Source organism: Conger conger, chromosome 12, assembly GCF_963514075.1.
Source record: "Conger conger chromosome 12, fConCon1.1, whole genome shotgun sequence".
Taxonomy (NCBI): Eukaryota; Metazoa; Chordata; class Actinopteri; order Anguilliformes; family Congridae; genus Conger; species Conger conger.
This window is the reverse complement of record NC_083771.1, coordinates 42,735,700-42,762,387: the sequence shown is the minus strand read 5'-3', so window position 1 is coordinate 42,762,387 and position 26,688 is coordinate 42,735,700. Positions and strand designations below refer to the sequence as shown.

At 42.5% G+C, this 26,688-nt stretch overlaps 1 protein-coding gene across 8 annotated transcripts in view; it reads right to left on the bottom strand.

Annotated features, from left to right (window-relative positions):
* Positions 1 to 307: 307 nt before the first annotated feature.
* Positions 308 to 26,688, bottom strand: part of mapk10 (mitogen-activated protein kinase 10) — a 79,252-nt gene continuing 52,871 nt past the window's right edge. For 3 of the 8 annotated variants that reach the window (XM_061262344.1, XM_061262345.1, XM_061262339.1), the window contains exons 7-15: positions 26,374 to 26,539; positions 25,582 to 25,653; positions 18,158 to 18,340; positions 14,752 to 14,876; positions 13,437 to 13,463; positions 10,667 to 10,730; positions 8,822 to 8,899; positions 5,571 to 5,709; positions 308 to 4,545 (exon numbers count right to left, since the gene is read on the bottom strand). In XM_061262344.1, the coding sequence (XP_061118328.1) occupies positions 4,494 to 4,545; positions 5,571 to 5,709; positions 8,822 to 8,899; positions 10,667 to 10,730; positions 13,437 to 13,463; positions 14,752 to 14,876; positions 18,158 to 18,340; positions 25,582 to 25,653; positions 26,374 to 26,539 (906 nt within the window). In that variant the 3' untranslated portion in view covers positions 308 to 4,493. Of the gene's footprint in view, positions 4,546 to 5,570; positions 5,715 to 8,792; positions 8,900 to 10,666; positions 10,731 to 13,436; positions 13,464 to 14,751; positions 14,877 to 18,157; positions 18,341 to 20,905; positions 20,978 to 25,581; positions 25,654 to 26,373; positions 26,540 to 26,688 lie in introns of those variants that run through there. The other 5 variants (XM_061262340.1, XM_061262343.1, XM_061262342.1 and 2 more) reach the window with 5 other exon arrangements.

Genomic DNA, 26,688 nt, shown 5'->3' with positions numbered 1-26,688 from the left:
TAAGCTGTCAGACTTTACAAAGAACCAAAAACAGATATTTCAGTCTCACATCTTAACAAAATGGTTCACTGACCGTACAGAAAACATGAAAATAATTCAAAGAAATCCCACTTGATTTGAAATAAAACAAAAACAAAGCCCTCTTGCCTTTATAATCCAACTTTACAGTTTTACATCTGTAAGGGACAGCCAGTCATCGTCTTATCTACCCAAATGTCTGTTTTTGCACCATAATGTTTGAGAGAGAGAGAGAGAGGGGGGGGGGGGAGAGAGAGAGAGAGAGGGGGGGGGGGGAGCGAGAGAGAGAGAGAGAGAGAGGGGGGGGAGCGAGAGAGAGAGGGATAGAGAGAGAGATAGACAGCGAGATACATTTCTTGCACTGCTGGTATGTTGTGTGTTGAATGGCCTCCTTCACAATTAATCAAATGTTTGGCAAGGATGTCTAAGGTGATATTGTCTGTATGGGCAGATATGATTGAGAAAGATGCTCCTTTGACAGTACAACAGCAATGTTGTAAGCCAGTATTAAGCAAAGGAAAGCCTTTCTTAAGTATTATTGTTTGAATTGCTTGTCTCAAAAATGTATGCCTACTGCACTTGTGATGTTTATCAATAATGAAATTACAATTGACTGCAATTTATTCACAGACAAGGAAAGAACACAAGGCAGACAGTGATTTATGATTAAAATAAGGCTTCCTGTTTTACCCATTTTATTTTCATCTGCGACTTGGAAAATATATACTGTATGCTTCTAAATCTAGTTTGAAAGTGAAAATGATGCACTTTTCTAACCCAGCTGACATAGCTGGACTCGTCCTATTTTAGCCAATCACACACCGAGATGAAATAACATGTTAACCCCAGAGAATATTCTAAAATGGACTCCCTCAAATCAATAGAGCATACCAGATCTGGCTGTGTGCCCCTCGGCGCGCACTAAAAACAACAGACAAAACTAAAATGAAGTAATGTAATACAGCAATGGGTTTACAAATGATTACCTTAAGCTACCTGCTTCCTGTGCCCCACAAATCAAATTTAGCTTCTCAGGATGTCAGTTAAGAATGCTGATTTATATTCATATGGTCTCCACAGCAGATATGACGAGTCTGCAGTACATTTCTGTGGAGAGAATAAAGACTGTAGAAAATACCCCCACAGCACCGTAATTGATGTTCCGAAAAAAATGGTTAAGGGAACATGTTTGTTTCACTGACAGGCTATGATTCTTAGAAAAGTTTTAAAAAACCTTTATAGCTACTGCATTTCTAACCATCCCTGTATGACTGTGGTTCTGCTGTTGAGCAACTTAAATGTCCATAAAGTTCTATTGCAGAATAAATCTTGCATGCCGGCCCAAAGCCACATGGGTTCTACTGGTTAAAAATGTCCTGTATAAAATGTACAACACATCAAACTCTGTCACAGACCCTTGTTTGATTTGAAGTAGAGGCTATTTTTTCCAATGCAGATCAATGATGGCAAGTTTGAATGATCGGCACGAAAACAATCTGAATCCTTTTTAAATCTCTCCCAGTCCCTGCACTGATAGGCCTGGCAGCTTTCTGCTACGTCTGAGGGAACCTGTGCGTTCTGTGAACACACTGACCATGTGACAAACTTGAGCCAAAGTGTTCAAAAGGTATCAATGAAATGTTTTGTCGATATTACCCTTATGACTATACCGTGTCTGAATTATGAAAATACTATCTACAGTTAGGCTGCAGCTATTTTCCATGCAATAGCAATGGCTTGGTTATCCTCTTTGAAGTTAATCGGATCACAAGTCCAGAGAGTTGGTTTGCTTAAACTGTGAACTGTAAAACTAGACAGATGAATATGAATCGGAAACATCTACCTGAGCAGTTCTATGGTTTTTACCCAATTTTTACACTATATACTGTTTAATAGACCTCCTCCGAGCTTAGTCCAAACAGCTTTCTCATATTCTACAGAACCAACACAATACAGTACCAATGACCTGAATGCACGTTACTTGGATGAGGAAGTGGATAACTCTGTAGAAAGGTGCACCTCTTTAATAATGAAACTAATGGTGTTTCATGGATTTGGTCTCACTCATGCCACTAGAGACCAGTTACGACATTCCGGAAACTTATTATTAAAAAACACCAGTTTGTTTCTCACCATGGTTTCTTAAGTCTGTGATATGAAAGCTGTCATCCCACTTCAGATTATAACATACGTGTTAAACGCCATTGCTGACACTTTAAGGGACTGCTATCATTCGATGAACTAATGTTTAATGCATGACTGTGAGGAAGAGAGCTAAAATAGAACCATTTTAGGGTTGCATCAAAATAATCACTCATTATGTGGCCTCTTAAAATAATTACAGGTGCACAAAACATTCGTTAGGTAAGATACAATCATGCATATGAAACATGAAAAATAAAGGTTCTAAAACTGCCAGTGGGGGCATATGAATCTTTTCTTATGGGCGATACATATTCATATTACATTAAGTTCAGAATGTGTTCGGTATGCACCTCAGTTCAATATTCTTTAAGCACTATCTGCATCTATTTTGCAGAAGAAATTGCAAGCTAGTTTACTTAAAACTATGGAGAACAGAGCTTCATAAACTTCCTCTGATGAAGGCATTATAATTACGCTGGGTCATGTTGTTTTCTATGACCTCAGCTAAATAAAAAGAGCGCTTTCATGCAATATGTTCAAGTCAAACAAGCTATGTTCATCAGAGGTGCTGTGACTTCCAAGAAAGAAGTGGAATTAATCCGTTGCAGTATTTCTCGTCAAATGAATAATTAAAAAGCCAACCTTCATACACTTTCTGTTTTATATTATAAATAGATCTGGTAGCTCAGAATTAGTGTGGATGTGGGTGTGTATGGACAACATTTAGCGGATATCATTCCTTTTAATTATTCATTAAGTTGCTTTTGTCTTTCGATTCAACCCCCATGATTGATTATAATTTAGACAAATTAGAGGTATATGGCATATCCTTTCAAATTCTGCATCTGCTGGACAAGATTTTATTGAGTTCATTTCTGCATTGGCATTCCAACCACTGTGAAGAAAGTCTGGCTCACATACAATTCATTTAATTGAGTTCAGACTTGACAAGATGAAACTAAAAATGTAATATAATGTTCCCGATATCAAACGACTTTGCACAGAGAAACTGGGATGGACTTGCCGCTCAAGTTCACTGGTCATTTAATATTCTTTCTTAACGGCAAGCTTGGAACAAAGACAGATACATATCCTCACTAACTTCATCGTGAATGAATGGAATGGCGGATGAATTGAAACCCTGTGACCTGTTAGTTCTCAGACTGGTTGCCCTCTGAACGCGTAGGCCTTGCACTGCACACGACTCTAAGCAAACACTACACTATGTCTACAACCAGGGAGAGCGGACGTGACCTCACAAAGATTGCTTCAAGCTAAGGAGCACATTCCATTGCTAAATCTGTGCCATGGCACTGTCCTGGGGCTCGAGGAAATTCAGAATGAAAATGCTCTGTGATTTAAACCACAAAACGAATGTCGCAGACGTTTACAAAGTTATAACAATAGTCTTCGTCTGACATTAAACATTTCGGCATACAAACGGTACAATGACAGTGATGTCTTGCAGCCTAAACAGAATCAATTGCTTAAAGAAGGAATTTCTGAAACATTCCGCAAGCCTGTCAAATTTCCTTACGCTTTGTGTCTTCCCCAATTGAATTGTTTAGAACAGAAATGCATAATAAACCGTTATGAATGAGTCAAACGTAATAAATCACAAATAATCATCCTGTGAAAGTAACCGCTTTTTAGTTGAATAAGCACTCATAAAACAATGACCCAGAATCAATTACAAATGCAAGTAAAAACAAAACAACTAACCTAGAATATGATGATTAGCTGAAATTTTGAAAATTGCAATACATCTAGATGATAACTGTCACCATACACGTGAAAATAATGGTTATTTGAAGGTCAAGTCAACAGTATGAATTATTCTAATAGAGTGATTATAGATGAAGGTACAACATTATGAAATGTGATGGGGGAATGGTTGATTGACAGGTGAACAGGCTCTGATGCACTGGCAGGCTCCACGAGACCCAGGATGTGACTGCAATGGCCCTCTGACTGTACCGATACCAGGTCCACTAGAGCTACAGACCCAGTAACCGTCTGACGTTTACTGTTCATACTGGATGATATGGATGTCTGATATGGATGTTTTCTGTTGATTCATGCCGAGCGGTTTGGGATCAGAACTATTTTAAAGGCACTTGCCAAATGTACTTTATTCTTAAAGCAAGTAAAGAAATAAATCCAACTATGAAACCATCTGTTCTTCTGATTTTAGGTAGTCTGTGTACTGTAATCGTTTCCCCATTCTATAAAACAAACAAATGATACGAACAAAAAAAACGTCGTCGAGCGAGAATATGTGGCAGAAGCTTCGCTGTAACCTGCGGAATCCAGTGTGTCTGGCAATGAGGTCAGCGTTTGTCATCTCTGCGCTTGCTGTGCGCCTTTTTCACCGCAGCATGCCTGCAAGGTTACAAACCGGTGTGGCACAACAGATCTTCCACAAAGGCGAGCACATCTCCTGTTCTGACATCAGGGGGGCGCGTGAGAATGCGTGACGGCCAGTGTAAGCAGCGCAGTGAAGCGGAGGACTTTCACACGTACAGACAGCCACGTACCAGAGAGGATGAAATGACCCAAAAGAAAAAAGAGGGACCGAGCTCACCAGCAACAGCGCTCACCATCACATCCCGCAGAACTTCCCACTTTCACAAACCCAGGTCGAAAAAGTTCAATTGCTTACATGGTTTAAAAAAAACAAAAGGTCTTTATACTTATTTATCATATAATTAGCAATTTTTTCTTTAGTCATGCAGGACTACAGGCAAGGGCAACTTAGGTCAAACTGGTGATGTGGCAAGGTGTGCAACAAGGGTCCAATACTGGCCATCAGTCCCACTCAAGGTGCCCTGCTGCTGTACAGAATTACATATATACAAAAGAAACGGACCGCCGTGTCAGCCAGCCCCCGCGGTAAATCACACACAAACACACCAATCTGTCTCAGAACCAATCCGCAACATTAGAAACTATTAGTACTGTAACATGGGAAAGCTGGGGAGGGGAGGCGTTCATATGATCATGAACAAAGAGGCTCACCTTGCCACATCAATCAGTGCAGAAGCTTACAGGGGTGTTGCTTATCAGCCAGGAAATTTACACTTTACAGAAAGATGCCCGTCTAAGCATTTTGTAACGTTTTTTTTTTCTTTTCTTTTTTTGCTGTATGAGGGGGAAGATATAAGCAAAGCAACTAGAGGTTTATAAATATACATTTCAGCTTGTTTGTTCTTTTGTTACTTTTTTTTTCCCTTATACATGTTTTTTCTTTAGAGTGAAACTGCAGGCTTTTTGATTTGTTTAGTTTTATTCGGTTTTCTTAAACTGTTGAATTTTTTTTTCCCCCCCCGTTTTTTTGTTTGTTTTAGTTTTCAGTAGCACTTCACCTTCTGAAGAACATTGGGTTGCGCAGGCAGGCGGCTAGTCACCTGCAACACCCGAGCGGTCCTGCAGAAGTCTCCAGGCTGCTGTCGGTGTCGGAGGCCAGGGTCTGGTCGGTGGACATGGAGGAGATGTCGTTGACGGAGGAGGACGGAGGGAGGCTCTCGCTGCTGTTCACGGCTGCACCTGCGCTAAGAGAACGAAGCAACAGGGTTAAAAGAAAGAGAGAGAGAGAGAGAGAGAGCGGGGCCGGCCACACCGTGTATAAACGCAGGGGTTAAGAAAAGTAAACAGCCACAGTAAGTCAGGCATGACACGATACGATGTTTAGGATGGGGGTCGTTGGTCAGAGTCACTCAGAAACGCGGTCAAGACGCGTGCTCACCACATTAGATTAATGGCATTTGGCAGACGCTCTTATCCAGAGCGACGTACAGTTGATTAGGCTAAGCAGGAGACAATCCTCCCCTGGAGCAATGCAGGGTTACGGGCCTTGCTCAAGGGCCCAATAGCTGTGCGGATCATATTGTGGCTACACCGGGATTAGAACCACCGACCTTGCGTGTCCCAGTCATTTACCTTAACCACTATGCTACAAGCTGCCCCTATGGTTTTGGCTCATATCATGGCCAAACCAGTACACTTCCTCAGTGCGCATTTTCTCACCTGAAAGGTTTAAAATGGCGTCCCTCAGGGTTTTTGTGCTTGTGTTATTACCATTTTGTGCCTCACAGTAGGCCTACATATTTAATATTTTCCAGGTTTAACACTGGCGGGGTAAATACCATGGAGCACTATGTCAAGGTCTAATGATTTAGCTGGACACACACCCACAGAGCCCCAGGAATTTGTTTTGCAATGCAAATTTCACAGGTAGGCAAAAGTATGTTGTATTAATATACCATTATTGCATTATACAATATTAGCAAATAACACGTATGTATATATTGCAACATACACACAATCAGAGAAGATACGATTAATTTATTTAAATCTCAAGCGATTCTAAAGGGCTGCAGCATCAAATACTGGCCACTAGGTGGAGATGTTTTCCTGTAAATACGGTGAAGCTCTTTATCTGTGAATTAGATAGAAGCAGTCTAAGACAGGGTAAGCCTTTGTAAATCCTTGAAAAATGGTCTCGTTCATATGTACATTTCCGACCTAGCGAATCAGGTTTTGGTGGCGTTCTTAGAATCTAAATGGTCCACTTTGTCCACTAATAGGAAGCGCCCGAATTCGACCTTCAAATCGTGTGCTGCCAAACCCAGGGAATAAAAAAAAAACAAAGAAAGAAGGGAAAGAACCTTTCAGGGATAAAATTGAAATGAAAAATGAAAAATGAAAACGGGGGCCCTTTGTAAAAATCATGGTTTCTGTCACACCTTCCTGTGTTCTTCACGGACCACCCATTCTGCAAAGTCAAGCTTCCTTTGGCACCACAGGCGAAATGCGTACAGTAAGCACAATGTGGAAACCTGAATGGAGCAGAATCTTAGCCTGGGGAAAATATTACGTGAGCTGTACAGTGCTATACAGAGGCCTCCGTGACCTTGAGGGGCTGCACTGCAGCTACGTATAAAACTACTTAAAGGGGCAGTTCACCCATAAATGAGATTCAAATATGTTTCCACTCCCCCACTATGATGAATAAAAAGTCATTAATTTTTCAGTACCATTTCATTGATCGGTTTTTGTTTATCTCGTTTGAACATCATAGACGTGCTCTGTGGCTTTCATTCTTCAGTAGTTTACATTCTGTACTTTACCACAGACGGGACTGAAACGCCAATGATCCATACTGTGCTCTCCCAAAATCTGTGTCCTGTATGTAAAATGCACTGCAAATGTTCTTAGGTTAGCTGGTACTCGCAGTGCAAGTCACAACACAGAGGGAATATGACAAATATTTGAGTGTACTCAAATATTGCGTCGTCTTTGAGAATACCCCTGCCTGGCTAAATTCTCTCCCCCAGAAAATCCATCTTGCCGAAGCTGACCATGAATTTATCTTGTGGTCGCTGCAGAAACTGGACAGTTAAAAGACAGCAACCGCAATTTGACTGACCCCCGCAAATCAGGACCGATTGATTTTTGTGCACAAGACTGCAGGGTTATACAAACAGGGTAAATCAGCTCAGAAGTCCGGCACTTTCTCATTGTTCCAAAGGCTGGGGACGTGTGGCAGAGTGCCATCGGGGTTTTTAATTCCAACAATAACCGCTGAAAAATGCCTGGAGACATCCGCAGTTCTTTATTTCAGATATTGAATTTGTGGTAATATTCAGAGGAAAGGGTCATCCATATTACAAACTAATGCTATTACACGCTGCCCTCTAATGGTCATATCTGAGATGACATGCTGCATTGACAACAGCACTTTATTAGGTATTTATTAGACTTATTTTTTAGACTTCTGCTGCTGTAGCCTATCCACTTAGAGTTATGATGCGTTGTGTGTTCAGAGATGCTCTTCTGCATACCACGGTTGTAATGTGGGGTTATTTGCATTACTGTGACCTTCCTGTCAGCTTTGACCAGTCTGGCCCTTCTCCTCTGACCTCTCTCATTAATCTAATTAAGGTGTTTCTGCCCACAGAACTGCTGCTCACTGGATGTTGCTCCTGCCCCTTATCTGCCTGATTTTATGTATTGCACTGCTGCCACACGATTGGCTGATTAGATAATCACATGTATAAGTGGGGTGTAGAGATGTTCCTAATAAAGTGCTCAGTGAGTGTATACATTCACTGCACTGACATGATCCTAAGCTCCAGGGGATCCAGTAAAGGGGGGAAGTACAAAGTGGGGTGACTGAGAAGTCTTGCATGCGAATAACCTGACGTGCAATGATACGCAGTATTTGTAAAAATCTGTCTGGAACACTGACCAAGGACCCCAACCTTACACCATGACATACACACACTGATGTGGAGGCACAATGCACAACGCCGTCTGTCACATTGGGCTAGGTGCAGTAGGGCTCGCTGTTTCACACATAAACTTTACTGAAGTTTAAAAGAGCCAGACACGTATTTCTGCAGTTAACAACAATAACACAATTCAGCTTATCACACAGTTAAATGCATTTGAGCTAAAAAAAATAAAATAAATAAAATAAAATACAGAGAGCATACAGGCTTCCGTTTTTTTTTTCACTCGGTTTGGGCAATTCCAGAAACACAGTGAGATACAAGGACGAATGGATTACGCACAATGGATTTCACCCGGTTACACGTGGACCCAATTAAGTGTTTAAATTCACTTACAGGGGGATGAGGTTATGCACTGAGAGTACCTGAAGGAGAGGGCTGTCCCTTCACCACGCCATTTTTCGTTTTCTCCTCAAAGTTCATCACTTCTTTGTAGATTAGCTCTGCAAGGGAGATAGTCGAAGTTTGAGAAATCGATGCAAGCCTCGTCCAAATGCCCTTGTTCTAATTATCTGCAAAGTGCCTGCAGCTAATTGGAAAACTTCATCCACACTTTTAATGGAATAAAGTTTTCTCTGACGAGTCTGAGGAAAAAAAAAAATCAGGAGGGTAAGTTTCCGTATACAAGAACAACATTTAAAGGGCGTGTCGAAGAGCTACTGCTACGCAATGCCTATTCAGTTAGTTACCTCCTACCAACGTGCAGTGCCCCGAACATGCAAATGAGTCTTTATTGTGTCGGTAGAGAATTCCCTATTGGCTGATGAGGGATGACAGGGCCAATCATTGGTTGCCCAGAAAAAAAGCTGACATTGTCATGATTAAGATTCTTCAGACCAAGGGGCACGTCACTGACCAATGCTGTCATGTCACCCAAGCGTCGTATATCTGGGTGTGCTTTCCCCAATTTTTTTTTAAATCTCACTAAATAGCAGGATGAGAATCTTTATTTACTGTAACTTGGTGAGAGAAAGTGAAGACTGCAGTGTCTGTGCACATTTTACTCGTGTCCTGGCCATAAACTCCCAATCCCCATGAAAAAGCCCAGCACATCCTAACAGCTCACAAAGGGCTCTATATGATCTGCAGGCCATACCCAGGAGAAAAGTACAATGCAAATGTGACACAAAAATACATTACAGACTTCAACTGCTTCCTTCCCCTGATGATGCAATGATTAGGCCCGAGTGGTAATCAGCCGTGACAATCTTATTAGCTGAAATCGTCGAGGTTCATATGTCACTCACGACTCTCGGCTCAAAATGGAGGCCTGGGCTGTGCAGAAGCTGCTGTTCTGTTCTTTACACGTCCATGAGAAGATATTTCCGTGACTATTAAGTCCTCATATAGCTCAAATGCCCTGCTCAAAGAGCACCTTCTGTCGTTCTTTGAAAGCTATTAGTACCTGACCACAAGGGTTTGGACTATTTAATATGAATACACGTTTAAACTCTATGAGCAGGCATTAGCATTTGAAAATGAATGTAAGCGGCTATTATGTACAAATAGCCTTTGTGATGGTGTTTCATGAAATGATTGTTTTGATGTGTCTGATCATTTCCCGAGAGCTGAGCTTGAACACTTTCTAAGGGGCAGGGGATAATTTTCCAATTTTACGCAGACTGGCTGAAATGGGTTTTTTTTTCAGGTTAGCTTTTTGTTGTTGTTGTTGTTGTTCTGATTTCATCTGGGAAGGCACCACGGCGAAGCACTTTGTGAAAGCCTGCTTGTAAACGCTGCAATGTGACTCCAGGGTTGGGTGACAGATTAATGGATTTATAGATTGATAACTGTTCAAACGCTTTCCCAGAGTGTATATTTTGCCAGGTGCCCCTTGGCACAACCGTAAGATTGGATTCATCAGTCTCCGGGACAGAAACTGAGAACTGTATGATGTAAATGGTAAATGGTGAATGGTGAATGGTGAATGGTTGGAATTTATATAGCGCCTTTATCCAAAGCGCTGTACAATTGATGCTTCTCCATTCACCCGTTCATACACACACTCACACACCGACGGCGATTGGCTGCCATGCAAGGCGCCGACCAGCTCGTCAGGGGCATTTTAGGGGTTAGGTGTCTTGCTCAGGGACACTTCGACACAGCCCGGGCAGGGGATCGAGCCGACAATCCTCCGACTGCCAGACGACTGCTCTTACTGCCTGAGCCATGTCGCCCCTTATGTGTGCATTTGGGAGCAGAGTCATTACCTTTCCACTCGTCAATAGAGTGTTCCCTCTCATCCAACTGTTTGTCGTAGATCTGTGGCGGAGGCTGGGGAAACACAAGAGCAAAGCATTCACCATCAATTCATTTTCAAACCTATGTCTCCATAGGCCAGTTTCACACACACAGATTAGACTTAGTCCTGGACTAAACTGGGTTTTGTACGGAAAATCTCAATTCAAAATGTATCTTAGTCTAGGACTAGGCTTAATCTGTGTCTGGGAAACGTGGCCCCTACTTATACAGAATGACTTACCAAAAGCTAAGGCTTCATTTAATTTCATTTATCTATTAAATCTATTTAAATCTATAGCAGCAGGACTGGTGTGCCTCTATTTTCCACTAACAATGATAAATCAATCATGGTCAGTGTTAACCTCAGTCTTGTACCAATAGAAATTATATTACATTAAACCTTCACATTCATTTTTCACATGATTACAAAATAATCTTGATGGTATGATAAAGAACTCTTCAGTTATGGCAATGCTATATAATACTGGCAAACATTGTTTCTTATATTATGTTTATCCAATCAAAATGTTCTGCACAGCACCCTGAACTCATAGTCACTGTGCTTCTGTTTAGCCGTGAGGCCTAATCCCTGTGTGAAGTATGATTATAGAGACGCACACCAGGAAAAGCTTTAGGATGTTTAGTTTAGAAGACAAATAATTTAATTATCCTTTATATGCAGACTGAGTCCTATGAGAGGCACAGATAGACACAAGAAAGAACAGAGAAGTATGATTACGTGTCAATTACAGTGCAATAGCACAACAGAGACATGGAAACAGATGAGATGAGAGGGTTATTTTATAGGCATGGCGACTGAAAGGACTGCTTAGGCTATGTACGCTAGTGGACAATGCATTTGACAGTGTTAGTCGGTCAGTTTTCAGCTTGGCCCTGAATGAAAATGGAGTCAGGCTACAGAGGAAACAAGGGCAGGTGACAATGGGGGAAAATGATCACATCAATTTCCTGATAATTATTGCCTCTAAATAAAGATTTCAGTGTCTGTTTTAAAAATAAAAATGTCAACTGTTGACTAAATTATGCTAAAGGATTGTGTATAACTGTTTTCCCAGCAGGTTCGTTTTAGAAGACTTACACTCACACATTGCTGCTACATATAGTATACCAACACAGTAACTGTGGGGACATTCGAATCGTTTTCTAAACATCTGCTAGGGATCAGCGTTTTGGAGATGGTTTGTGTTCAGAGCACATACTAAAGCATGACAGACCATGGTACCCAAAGAGAGAGGACAACTCGAGGCACAAAGCCATCGATAGCCTTGTGGAAAGTCCAAGGCTACCTGGAAAAGTCAAGATTCAACTTTACACTCAATGAATGCCACGTGGATCAGCAACTACCAGCATTTACCGTCGAACCTCATTTCTACAGCGCTCACTGAGGATGACAGGACGTTACAGTGCAGTTATTTAGCTGACACTTTCCAAAGTGACTAGCCGTTGATTAGGCTAGGCAAGGGCCCAACAACTGTGCAGATGTTATCGTGGCTACACTGGGGCTTGAACAATAAACTTCCCATGTCCCACTCACACACCTTAACTACAGGCTGCACCACTAGACCAAGTTCACCTTCCACAATGCAGAATGACACTGCAATTCTACGTGAATGGCTGACATACGCTTTGAGAAGCCTGGTGTGTGTCTTAGATCATTTCACTGTCACTCCGCTTGGTATCTGAGCTATCTTGAGGGAGTGAAATGAGACAATGACCAACCCTGTGGCAGTGCCCTCAGGCGTAGCGCCGTGGGCAGAAGGCCAGGACTTTTTAATGCCATCAGCGCTGGAAAAGTGGGGCTGTCCAAACTTATCCAACTGTTCGGCACTTCATATCGTGACACTGTTGTCATCTTTAAAGACCCAGTATGGCTAGACGGCTGTCCCTCAGGTCATTAATATTGCTTAAGGTCCATTGCACCCAATCACCGTGAGGCACTGAATGACAGAGAGTCGAATAAACATTCCACTGCTCCTTGGGGGGGGGGGGGGGGGGGTCAGCATATTGACTAACCACAGAAGAAGAAAAACACCAAAAATCACTTCCAGTGCTGTGAAAATAAATCTATTGGCTCCTATCACTCATGAGAAATAGTCTGCAAACTAAACCATGCTGTCATTTGAGATGTGACAAGAGCTGGCCAGTATCCGCACGGACACGGGATTTCATTTCACCGTTCTGTCTCAGATAGCCCACTGTCAACAATGTTAGTGCCATGACAGGCAGGCCGTAATTCTGCTGAAATCAGAGAAAGTGAAAGATTGATCCTTAGCAAAGGTTTAGCAGTATGCGGGGACATGCTTACATGCACACGGTGTAACTAAATGTAATTTCTGAATATCTGTTTGCCAGCTTATTGAAGGATAAACCCATCAGTGTGAAGAGGCTATTCTACTCTGAACTAGTTGGGTCGATACCATTCACTCATCCTGAAACAAAATCAAAACAACATCCTTTAGACTAGCCAATCACAGAAAATCACATCTCAACATTCCCTCAATACATCCGAAATAACAATGACCCTTTTGCATGGACAGGTCTCATCAGATTACCTCCGGTTAGTGAAATCACACACACATGCAGTTCATACATATATTTGACCGCACTGAAGGTTAACAGTCCCACTGTTACACAGTAGGAGGCAGAGACGGGTTTTCATCACAACTTTGTAATGCTTTACAATGAAACACTTCCTTGAGTTAAAATGTTATTATTTACCATGGATATTTGGACGAGATCTCTGGCCTTCATCAGCGTGAAAATGACAATAGAGAGGGGGAAAAAACAGTAGAAATGTTGAGGGAGGTCGCAAAGCCAAAGTTGACTAGAAAATGAGAAAGTGAGGTTCCATCAACCCATACTTGTTGAGCAACAGTATCGTGGGCTAGCAGTGGCTGATTGAACTGAACCAATCAGGGCTGGGTTATGGAGCGCAGAGTCCTGATTGGTCCACACAAGTCAGCGATTGACAGCAGGTAGTAGCACAAACTATGAGAGGTCTATGAAGCCCCACTTTCTCATCTCTTCAGGTCACATAAACGTGTCTTACCATCTCACGGATTTGTCCATTTGTGTTCAGACCAAATAAGAATTGTGCTTTCTCAAAAATGGGACATGATACAAATGAGAAATAGGTATTTACACAGTAAAATATCAAATACTTAAAAGCAGGTTTGAAATTTGTCAGTTGATCAAGATGAAGGAGAGTGGGAAAATCTATTTCACATCAAGAAAACATATTTAAATGTAATATTTATCACATATTTAATTTAATTTTATACTTCAAAGATACATCATTTTTCATGGATTCTCCAGTATGCAGCAAACCCCCCACAACCACTCATTTTTCATATCATTTCAGAGGTATAAAGTCATACATATAACAGTGTTTCTTTTTATGTGACATAGTACATAAATAGTTGTTTTTAAATATCTAGCGCTTAACATAGAGATGCTCCTAGTAGTGTGACAGCCTGTCTGTAAAAGGCTTTTGCCCGCTCTCCCTGTCAGCTCTAACTCTGATGAAGGTCTCCAGACAGACAGATGTATGTTAGACATACATTACACCTCAAAAAATGCCAGTGCAGTTACAAACAGCATGGGTCACTATGGTACAACTAGAAACACTAACCACTGCTCCATGGGATAACATTTTATCTGCCCTGTAATTACACTCAGTGTGTGCTAGCGAAAGCTTGGAAAATCTGGAAGCCGTTCGAGCAGCCAAGCGTGTCTTCATTACCAACGCCTAATTAGCTTTCAATCGTCAACATACAGACGTCCTCTTCTTTCCATTAAGACCATTATAGCCGGCGAGTGACAAAAGGGGGTGGAGGCAGACAAGAGGGAGAAATAAACATGAGGTGAACAAAATAAATACCACAATGCGACAGCGATGAGGGAAGAACCTTCACAACACGACGTATGTTAAAACGAGCGTCGTCTTCGGCTCCTAACGGCCGCCCGCGGAACCCTGACTGGACTAAGCGAGGCCGAGCCGGGCCCTTCTGAGGCCCGCTGTGGCCCTACTCACCGCCTCCACTTCGGCTGGGTCGTACCACACATTGATGTAGGGGTGCTGCAAGGCTTCGTCCACAGATATCCGCTTGGCGGGATCAATAATCAGCATCTTTGACAAGAGATCTCTGGCTTGGCTGGCTGTGAATACATAACACACAGGAGATACTGTCAGGCGAGAAAAAAAACGAAAAAAAAAAAAACGATAGGTAGAACAGAAAATGACATTTCACGTCTTCATAAAAACATTTCAGAACAAGGATACGCTTAAGAGTCAGAGAGTCAGACTGCCTCAAAGCGTGTCGCTGGGGGAGGCGGATCCTGGAGGAGACAGGAATATTTGCTGTCTGCACCACACCTGCTGTCAGCTACCAGGCTTGCACTGCTTCCTGAAAAAGACGTCTAATTCCCGACCACGTCCTGCAGCGTAATACGAAGAATAAGTGACATGGCTTCAACCGAGGAGGGTTGAGTGAATAGTGGGTGCAGTCAACCCCAGCTTTTACCCTTTAAGGTGTAATATGTCACTATTTAATTATTATTATTATATATACAGCATATGCATACACTCAGTGAGCAAGTCATTAGGTAGACCTATACACCAGCTTGTTAATGCAAATATTTAATAAGCCAATCATGTGGCAGCAACTAAATGCATAAAAGCACACAAACATGGTCAAAAGGTTCAGCTGCTCTTCAGACCAAATATCAGAATGGGTAAGAAATGTGATCTAAGTGACTTTGACTGTGGAATGATTGTTGGTGCCAGACAGGGTGGTTTGAGTATCTCAGAAACTGTTGAATTCCTGTGATGTTCATGCACAACAGTCTCTAGAGTTTGCAGAGAATTGTACGAAAAATGAAAAAGATCCAGTGAGCAGCAGTTCTGCAGGCATAAACACGTTGTTAATGAGTAAGGTCAGAGGAGAAGGGCCACACTGGTCAAAGGTAACGCAACGCAAACAGTAACGCAAATAACCACACATTACAACAGTGGTGTGCAGAAGAGCATCTCTGAACACACAGCACATCAAGTGGATAGGCAGCCCAATAAGTCTAAAAAATAAGTCTAAAAAATACCTAATAAACCGCTCACTGAGTGTACATGTATATACAGTATAATATACAGTATGTAGTGAAGAATTTTGATAAAGACAAAACAAAAAACTATAGCAAATAACCTACTCTCCAAAGGGTTAAGGCAGGTGAGGCCCAAGAAAACCATGCTGGAACCCAGTATAGACACCTAGCAGCCAAGCTTTAGTCAAGACCAGACACTTTAGGCAAGAACAAGTGATTCAGCACCAAAGTGCCTGAGTCCCCAGGGTTTGCTTAGTTCATTATGGGAGCATTATGGGTCCTGCCCTCCGCCAAATGAGCAATAGAGCAGTTCGGTGACTCACCCTGGAAAGCAACACTGCTTACTTTTCAGTGCTATAACCTCGAGAGCTAATCATCGGTGCGATGCTTCGGGTACGAAACCTGCAGCCCGATATGTGTCTTATCTCACGTGTACAATAGCAAGCTCTCTGAATTTATTTACATTTACATTTTACATTTTGGTCCTTTGGCAGACGCTTTTAATCCAAAGCGACTTACAAGTGCATATGTTCTTCCACAAGTTAAAGCATCACATCCATAACTAGTATAATACACATGAAGTGTTGTTCTAAACATACAGTCATCATAAGTGCAATTTATTTTTATTTTTTTGGGGGGGTTAGACAAGAGGGATAGGGATATCAGAAAGGGGGGCGGGGGAAATCAGGAGGTAGGACTAAGATACAGTTTGAAAAGGTGTGTTTTTAGTCTATTTCGCTGGTAAAAGCAGTAGTGATGCTATCTGTATCTGTCTATACATTAGTAAAAGTCTCTCTCAAAGCCTGGGGTTCAGCTGCAAGCTCTCGTCCAAATATAAATATAACCGACATGATCTGTACGTCATATTCGTCCTGTGACAAACCCATGAAAATGCCTCCCCTATCCTCTCCCTGTTGATTCCCACACAGATTCCACTCCCACTGCAGGAAGCCAGCGCTTGACACTCTATATATAGTCCATGAGTAAGAGACTGGCTTTAATCATCGTGCTGCATCATGTCACATGCGGCGGGTGGCAAGCACACAAAATGGCTGCCAGAGGAAGTCGCTCCCACTGCATCTAAGCTCCGGTTCTTCCCGGTACAACAGCAGAGCTCAGAACACTGAATCTCTGTCTCTGCTACATACATTAGCAAGCCCCCAGCCCTGTAAACCCCAGCAAACCCCAGTAAACCCCTTGTAAACCCCAGCCCTGTAAAACAGCAGAGTGTAGAACACCAAGACTCTGTCTCTGCTACGTACATTAGCAAGCCCTCATCTCTGTAGAACAACAGAGCTTAGAACACCAAGCCCCTGTCTCCGCTACAGCCGTTAGCGAGCAAGCATGTCCAACTGACCTTGATCAACCTGCAGGACACATTTCAATTATCCTTCATCAGATTCATTCAACAAGAGCAAGATGTCTTTGAAAGGATAATACCATAGCTAATTCCGATGAACAAAACATGTTAAGCATGGAAAACATGGAAAATTAACAATGCACATTGTATGTTCCAGGTCTTTCAAGATCAGCAACATATTTTTTCTCAGAATTGTCTTAGCAAACAGCCTTACATTCCAGGTGTAAAACAATTCACACAATTCTTACAATTCATTATGGAAATGCGAATATGGTCAGTGAGGCAGATTCCGGCACGGTGAGCGTCAGTTCATCGCTCAAGGGTGTCACCAGGGGTTCAGTCCCATGACTTCCCATCCTGGCGCCCAATGCCCAAACCGATTCTCCCCTCCCTGGCCCTCGACACAACCGCGGCTCAGCTACTGCAGACCCGTGCCCATCACAGAGCAGGCTGAGATGGAGGAGAGAGCCCAAAAAACACCAGGGAGCTGCGGGCCCAAGGCCCCTAGCAGAGGACGGAGCGGCCCCTGTGAGTGTGTGAGTGTGTGAGTGTGTGTGTGAGTGTGTGGGTGTGTGTGTGAGTGTGTGAGTGTGTGTGTGTGTGTGTGTGTGTGAGTGTGTGAGTGTGTGTGTGTGTGTGAGTGTGTGAGTGTGTGTGTGAGTGTGTGAGTGTGAGTGTTTGAGGGTGAGTGTGAGTGTGTGTGAGTGTGTGAGTGTGTGAGTGTGTGAGGGTGTGAGTGTGTGAGTGTGAGTGTGTGTGTGTGTGTGTGTGTGTGAGTGTGAGGGTGTGAGGGTGTGAGTGTGAGGGTGTGAGTGTGAGTGTGTGAGTGTGAGTGTGAGTGTGAGTGTGAGTGTGAGTGTGTGTGTGTGAGTGTGAGTGTGAGTGTGTGAGGGTGTGAGTGTGTGAGTGTGTGAGGGTGTGAGTGTGTGAGTGTGTGTGAGTGTGTGAGTGTGTGAGTGTGTGAGGGGGGGGTCAGACTCACCTTTCAGCTTGTTGTGCTCCGAGTCTGCGGGGAACAGGCAGTCGGGGAAGAGCTTGGGGAAGGTCAGGCCGGCGTACTTGGGCCGGTTCTCCACGTAGTTACGCACCGTGGGCTGCAGCTTCTTCATGAACTCTGGGGAGGGCGTGCCCAGCTGCTCAATCACCTTGTTCCACTGGTCAATATCTGGAGGACAGTGCGGTCGAGGAAAAAACAACCTGCCGGCGACGGCCCCCTGAGAGTACCGCGGCCGAGGGGAGACCCGTTCAGCTGCTGTAACCAGCCGGGAAAACACTCACTGTCCTACACGGGCTGAGCCTGAAACGCGCTTTACGTTTTATAGTGTGGAAAAGTGACAAACGGCCCCTACAGGTCACCAGAAGCAGAGGTGCAGACCTTAGTTATCAAGCGGGTCACAGAAAAAGAAAAGCCGTGGCCCATTTCACTGGTGGTAAAACAAGGCGCACTTAACTTTAATAAATATTCATTAAACATTTATGTTTATGAGACACAATACAAGCGCTTGAAGGGTATGGGGCACTTTGCATAATGCTCAGGGTTATAACGGTAATGGTATATTTTTAATTATTATTAAAGCAAGCTGTAAAGAGTGGATGGCAGTATTGGGGTGATTACTTGGCCCTCTATTTGCATAACAACAGTATGTGTGCCTTCTTAATTCGATGAAAACCTATCCATAAGGTTTGCCGGGGTTAGACTGCCACATTACCACACTAGTATCTGACTGCAGCCTGAACCATTAATACTTTACAGGAGTCCTGTAACTGTCATTTAAACAGTCTCGTTCATTCCCACTTCCGTGGTCAAAGCAAAATTAAGGCCATTTGTTTAATTGCTGCTGTGGTTTTTGACATTGTTTTTAAAACATCGGAACATATCGTCATACTGGCTTGAAATCAGGATTGTATTTTAACAGTTGCCTCTAGCTACAGTGTCTCCCATCAAACATGTGATTTATATTTTATATAAAGGATGTTGAGGAATGATATACATTTCAAAAATATTTTTTTTTTATTCAGTTGAAATATGGAATGTGAATGAATAACATTGAGAATTATTGGACAGGCAGGGGAACTAAATGAAGCCGATAGGAGAATCAAAATATTGCCACAAACAATGATGAGTCATCTTTTCTGTATTTAATCAAAAGGGCTGTCACACAATGGTTTGGCTAATATGTCTCAATTTCAGCTTCGCAGAACCGCCGTTTTAATGAAACCTTCATCACGCCAAAAACCCCTGCGTAATGCATATCCCAAGGTTATAAACGACAGGTAAACAAATTAATAACCACCGGATTGCAAATTGCTGATTGCAAACAGTTTGCTGTCAACAAGCACAGGCAGATGTGCTGCCTTGTGGAAAGCCATGTCGGATAATAGCGTACAGTCGACTGATACTTTTGAAAGGATTATTTCACTTCACAGAGAATCATTAATACGGTACAGTACCGCAGGGCACCAGCTGAAATGTCAAAGGTACTGCGGAGCTGAAATGCTATCTCTGTGGACCCAGACTTGTGTAACAGCTAAGCCTCCAACACTGCCTACAGTCATTTATCTCTGCATTTCCACTGAAATATCACCTGGCACAAGTGATATGAATGAGGATTTATACATTCTTCCTCATTATTAAAAGACTAACACAGAGCTACGGCCAGATCTGAGACTCTGTTAAAACGTTTGAGATGCCATTATCTCAGCCTGCCTGACTGCTCGAATTTAAGGTGCAGCTTCTTGAGAAATGTACTTTATAAATGGTGTTAGTAGCTACATACCCCATTTTCTTCAATAATCAAGAGCTTGATCATCCACTGAATTCAAGAGTCCAACACCCTTGTCAGCAAAATGTTTTTCCCTTTTTTTTTGGGTACCTGCTAGATTAACAGATAACAGTTGTTTCTCTTCAATCCTTCCACTGGGTAGCACAGGATACAGGTCTGTGATAAGGGATGCATGACTAATGTACATTCTGAACAATTGCACAATTTCACTCTGCTGGGTGAATACCTCACAGCTGGACTGCATGGTGGTACAGGCCCGCATTCTCTCCTGGCCTGGCCTGGCCTGCGTTTCACGCCACACGGAGTAACCGCCCCGCCAGGTCTTTGTGCGAGCAAGCTCGCCAAATAGCTCACTGCCATTGGCTCTCACAAATCCATAGCAACAGAGAGTAAATAGCAGATCAGCGGGGATATGGGCGGAGTGACGTGGGTGCGCTGGGAATCAGGCTATGCTTTTTAGCCTGCCCCCGCTATTCTTGTGGGGGCGACGGCGGTATACACGGATGCCACGGCAACCAGCCTCCCATTACCTCATCCCCTCTGCGCGCCATTTTCCATCTGTCTGTCACACATGGAGGGGCTCCTCGCGGCACGAGGAAAGCTACTGGAAATGTTTCTGAATAAAAACCCGCTTAATTACCGAGTACGCTAATTAATTGCACAGTAGCTTACAAGCTTATGTGCTAAATAAAACGCCACATATTCGGAAAGATCTTTTGGTTTTTTTTACCCTGCTAAGGAACTCCAGAAATCAGATTAAAAACAGGTAGATTTAGGATTTTTCAAAAGTGAAGCTGTTTCATATTTGATGAGAAGATTATATAAGTTAATATATGTACAAAGCATAAATATCATCTGCGGTGGGCAGTAAGAAGTTGTGAATGACATCATAGACAGAATATGCGCTGAGGGTGGTATCACTGGCAGTGTGTCAACAGGAAGGATACGATCGCTGCCTGGAAACAGCACAGTTCCTCTAATCACTTCACCAAAGATGCAGCCCACGGACCACATGTCCACTGCGTCCACAGTCGCATGGCATGAAGACGCACACGCACACACACACACAAACACGTACACACACACACGCACACATACGCACACACACACACACAAACACGTACACGTACACACACACATGTACATGCACACACGTACACACACGCACGCAAACACAGACGTACACGCACACACACACAAACATGTACACGCACACATACACGCACACATACGCATGTACACGCACACACATACTCACACGCACACACAAACACACGTACACGCACACACAAGCACACACAAACACGTACACACACACATACATGCACACACACGCGCACACACACACACATACATGCACACGCACACACGCACATATACGCACACACACACACACCCACACACACACACACAGACACAAAGTTACACTGTTTCCCTCTACCTTATCAGGTTCAAATTTAAGTTTATGTACATCTCATTCTTACAATTACAATGTACACACATATGGCTGGCTATAAACACGAACAGTGAGGATGAAAAGCAGACGTCTAGTCTTTCATGCTCGACTCTTATTCCCGAGGCTGAGAGAACAATATTTCTTCTCACCTCCTGTCTGAGGGGATGGCAAAAGGTGTTCTCTGTCAACAAAGATTTAATTTCAACGGCGGCAATCTAATTCTTAAATCAGGTGCTATACCAACTGCTTTCCTCAACACTCCATCTTGTGCTCTCAGCCCAGAGAGATATCTAATATCTATGATATCTATGAAGTTATCATAACAGGCCAGATAACTACCGAGGAGCATCAGGGAGTAGGGTGGCCCTCACTTCCACCGGGGGGTAATAGACCCCTGGGTGTTATTCTCCTCCATTACAATAGATGGCAATAGTACAATAGATGGCACCAAACAAAACCACCAACCAACTGTGCTATTGTGGCAATTCATATCAACTGACGGTACAAAGTATGAAAGTAGATTCTGTGTTAAGTATACAAAAAAACATTTTTTGGGTCATTTTTATATTCCCAAGTACAAGGTAAATTGTATTACATATACTGTATGTCCCCAGAAAAGCCTCAGTTAGGATTTTCAACTTTGTTTAGGGTGATGGATTTTTGATATATTAAACCCCTTAGCCCCCCACAGCTAAGGTTACCTGGACAATCTCATACTGTAACATTTGTAATTGTCCTTCACGAACATTATTTGTTGCCATCAAGCTAACTAGTTTTAGGCAGCAATGACTAATGGTAACACAGTAAAATTTCAACAACTCATAAATGCCCCCAAAAACGTGTTTAATAAGAAGAGATTTGTAGTCCAGCAAACTGCACCCTGGATCGTTTGGGATGTGGGCTGCATGGACTACAGAGGCCATTTGTTTTCAGGGATAATATGGGATTCCTGCCATCATCGTTCCGTATACCAGATGGGACCTTTAATAGGTTTTACTGCACCATAATGAAATCACTGCAGCAATAATCTCCATCCAAAATACCTGCAAATGTTAGAAACTCGTCTAAACACCTATTTACCACTTGGGGGCTCTACCCTGATGTTTTGATGGAGTTTTAGTTCCGGATTAAAACAATGACACAATGAACCGCTGTGCTCTGTGGAGGGTAGAGGGTAGTACTTGGGGGATTCTAATAACAATGGAAAACAGTGGGAACGAATTGATTATTTTATGAACACTAAGGAGTAGCATTTACCCCAGCTTCGACAATGCTAGTCTCCAGAGGAACGTCGTCAAAGGACCTGGAGCAAGGCTCAAACGTGTGAGGAGAAGCAGCAGGACTCAAACTCAGAAAACCTTTCCGGCTCAGATATCAAACACATTCCCCACGCACCCCCACCTCACAGGGGTTCCCGGGTTCCCCCGCTCTTAGGTCTGACAGATACGGACAGAATGACAGCAGCAGAGGGTTATTAAGCAGAGCAATGCCGGGTGAAGAAGCTTTAAGCCGTTGCAGATATTACATGTACCTAGCAGATGAACACAGGGTGAGAGTAATTTCATTAGCAAACGGGCTTTAGGATGCATCTCACGAATCCCACTTAAATACTGAGAGAAATGGTGGCGGCCTGCAGCGTAGTGGTTAAGGTACATGACTGGGACACGCAAGGTCGGTGGTTCTAATCCCAGTGTAGCCACAATAACATCTGCATGGCCATTGTGCCATTGGGCCCTTGAGCAAGGCCCTTAACCCTGCATTGCTCCAGGGGAGGATTGTCTCCTGCTTAGTCTAATCAACTGTACGTCGCTCTGGATAAGAGCGCCTGCCAAATGCCAATAATGTAATGTAATGTAATGGAGCCACCCTAATGGAGGACTGATGCCCAAAGTGTGTCACTGTTTAGAGGTGACACTGCCATGGACGTCATTGTCCAACGGTTGGTGCAAAGAAACAAGGCTCGATTTTTTAAGATTACTTGCTTCCTTCTTCTATATGGTAGCATTTGTTAAAGATGAGTCTTAGTTATAATAACAGTCTCAGAAGGAATATGTTCAGAGGTGACTTTTCATTTACTGGTCAGAATTTCTGAATATTGTTGGATATTTGGAAGTGTAATACATAATAATCAGGGGTTTAATTATCATCTTCCATTTATTTGAGTTACAAGTGATTCTTTTTTCAATATATAAACATTTACTTCTTTTTGAGCTGAGAAAGATATATTTTGAGGATTAGAAATTAAAGATTAAAAAGATGTTTTCAGCGAAGACAGGGCTCAGAGTGATGGCCTGTCCCTCACTGTGAATGCTTCTCATGAACTGGACCTCTGCGTGACAGTTCAAACTTGATTTGAGTATGAAAAGCATTGACTTATGTTGACTAGTCAAGTGAATAATTTCCACTAAAAGGCTGTCAATTGCATAGAGCTAGGCAGACAGTAGAGCTTTCTTTCAATCCATATTCTAAAAACAGACATAACTCCAATAACATATATTCTAAATTTTGAGCTCAACATTATGCGGTATGCAAACATAATTTTGCCAGTCATTTCGAGAAAACATGATTATGCAAATTATTATGCAAATCACCATTGCTATACAGTATATGGTAACTCAAACTCATTTGCATATTCAACTTTTAAACCCACTGCTGCAAGGCTTGAGTTCCATAGGAAAGAAATCTGAACATTTCTGACAAAGCATCTGCTACATTCAAGACTTAACATTTGGATCAGTTTTGTATGTGTGTGTCTGACCTGCCAAATAGCCATTAATAGTTGACCAAATTGCTATCTTAATCATTTTTCCCAATTTGCTCAAGTTCTTTATATGTTCATATGATTTATTGCAGACATATCCAGAAATTTTGCACATATGCTTTGCAATTCCCATCTTAACAGCCACAATATTCAACAAAATTAAAATAAAGTGAATATTATGGAAGAATTATGAAACAAGTACATCAGATTCTAAAAAAAGTCAAGAAATAACAGCTTTTTTCATTTTCTTCATATTGTGCACAATTCTTTTTGTGGAATGAATGCCAAGGGCTGGGGAATTCACAAAAATGTAAATTTCCATCAAGCAAACTTTTTTTTTTTAAGTCTTTTTTTTGCAGTCATGGATTTACCTAAAATAAAACAGCATCACAAATTAAAATACTTCATGCTTGATGCATACATTCAGTCAAATAGTTCTCTGCTAATTTAATGCATTACTTCTAATTGATTATTCATTTAATTTGAATAATTTAGCATTTTACCTGCCCAGTGTGCTTTACATAGCTTCCCAACAGTTAATTATATTTCAGTATGCAAATTATTATATCAATATGGTATTATTTCCAAATGCATTATTGGAAAATCTCAAACTAGTTCATTTTACTGCTTCCTGTTAAAATCATTTTTGTATTCCTAATTGAGTGGCAGACTGGAGTTATGAAAAGGAAGTGTAGGTTTATTTAGTGAACTTAACTCTAATTTTTTTTATCTTCTGTCGGGTCCCTCCATGTATTGTGGAATTATTTTAAACTGTCTTGACCCAGGCCTGAACTTGCATAGAGCTATTAATCAAAAGTGCTTGCAACTGCACAAACACTGCATGCAGGAAGTTTCAACCAGATAGTGCTAAAATCTCAACCTTTAAAATAGAGAACTGTTAGGGAGAACAGGAACTCAAGGCGGGTGACCTAGGTCACCCAGATCGCTCTTAACAGTCGAAAATAACTGTCTTGAAGTCACAAGAAAATACTGTGGCTTCTTGGAATTAAGGATAAGGATGCCTTCTGATTGGAGGAGAAGCAGATGTTGTCAGTCCATCACAGACGCCGACCAATCAGCATAGGCTCATGAGGGAATAAAGAGTGGTTTGAAGTTGGAAGTAGTGTGCGCGTGCTCCTGGATGTCAGCTGAGCAAATTGGTTGAGAGTCTGAATCTGTATTCCTTGCTTACTGAGTTGTCTCATTAAATAGTTTATCATTGAATTTGGTTTCAAGTGTCCTGTCTTCATCCCCACCTTAACGAACACGCGGAAGAGGAAAATAAATTCCCCAACAGTATACAGCCCATATACAAATAATTAGCCTTTATATTGAATTGATATACCGTAAATGACCCTCACGTGCCCTTTCAACTATATCGAGCGGCATCACTTGAGCAAGGATACAGTCCCTTCCTGGAAACAGGATTTTGTGGCGGACCATTTCTCCCATAATGCATCCCACTGACCATATATCCACTGTTGGTACAGAAGAAAAGATATTGCAGGGGAAATTAGAGGTTAGCAGAAAGAAGTCGTCGGTTGACAGAGAAGCGGCAGAGTGATTTGAATGCAGCTGTTATATCGACAGAGAATGTATTAGTGAAAAAGACAAAGTACACAAACTATTTTTCTAATCAGGCGCTGTGGAGAGTCTTGAGAGGTATTACTGCTAACATAAAATCCATACGCTCGCTAACCCTAAGGACTTGTGTCTATTCCACTGGCGTGAATCATATGGCTGTAGCACCTCTCCAAGGTTACCATTCCACTCCAACAAGAACAAAGAACTATAAATCTCTGTAAGCATTAGCCGAGAACTCAAATTACTCCCATTAAAGGTATTTCAAATGTACTTTACACCACACTGTGCAAAGAAACTCAAACGGTGTGCATGCCGTAAGACTATGCTATCGGGCAATTCCACGGTGACTGACGTTACAACTGCCGGATATTTGGGTGCTAAAGTCCAATACAGATACATAAGAGAGTGACATATGCTTTTATAACCCTCAGCTGTCAGGAACTCTTATCAGTCTCTATGATGTAGCTGTATTGGGCTTTACCACCCAAATATCCCGCAGTTGTAATGTCAGTCACTGCAGAATTGCCCTATTCTACAGCCGAGGAAATAAGAGCAACAGCAGTTCATTGACTGGGAGGAGCCAGCGTGTTGTAAAGAAACAGTGGCAGTCTTACCGTTCTCCTTGTAGCCCATGCCCAGGATGACCTCGGGGGCCCGGTAATACCGAGTCACCACGTAGGGGGTCATCATGAAGCTTGTGCCAGCTGTCCGGGCCAGACCGAAGTCCAGGATCTTCAGGGTACAGTCAGACTTCACCACTATATTGCTGGGTTTCAGGTCCTGGAGGGGGGCAGAGAGGGAAATGGGCTATCAGAGTGGACAGATCTCAGCGGAAGACATTTTACCGTAAACCTTTGAGTCCAGAGTGCTAGTGCATGTAGGGCAATGAGGGGGCGATGTCAGGGGAGACATGGCTCAGGCAGTAAGAG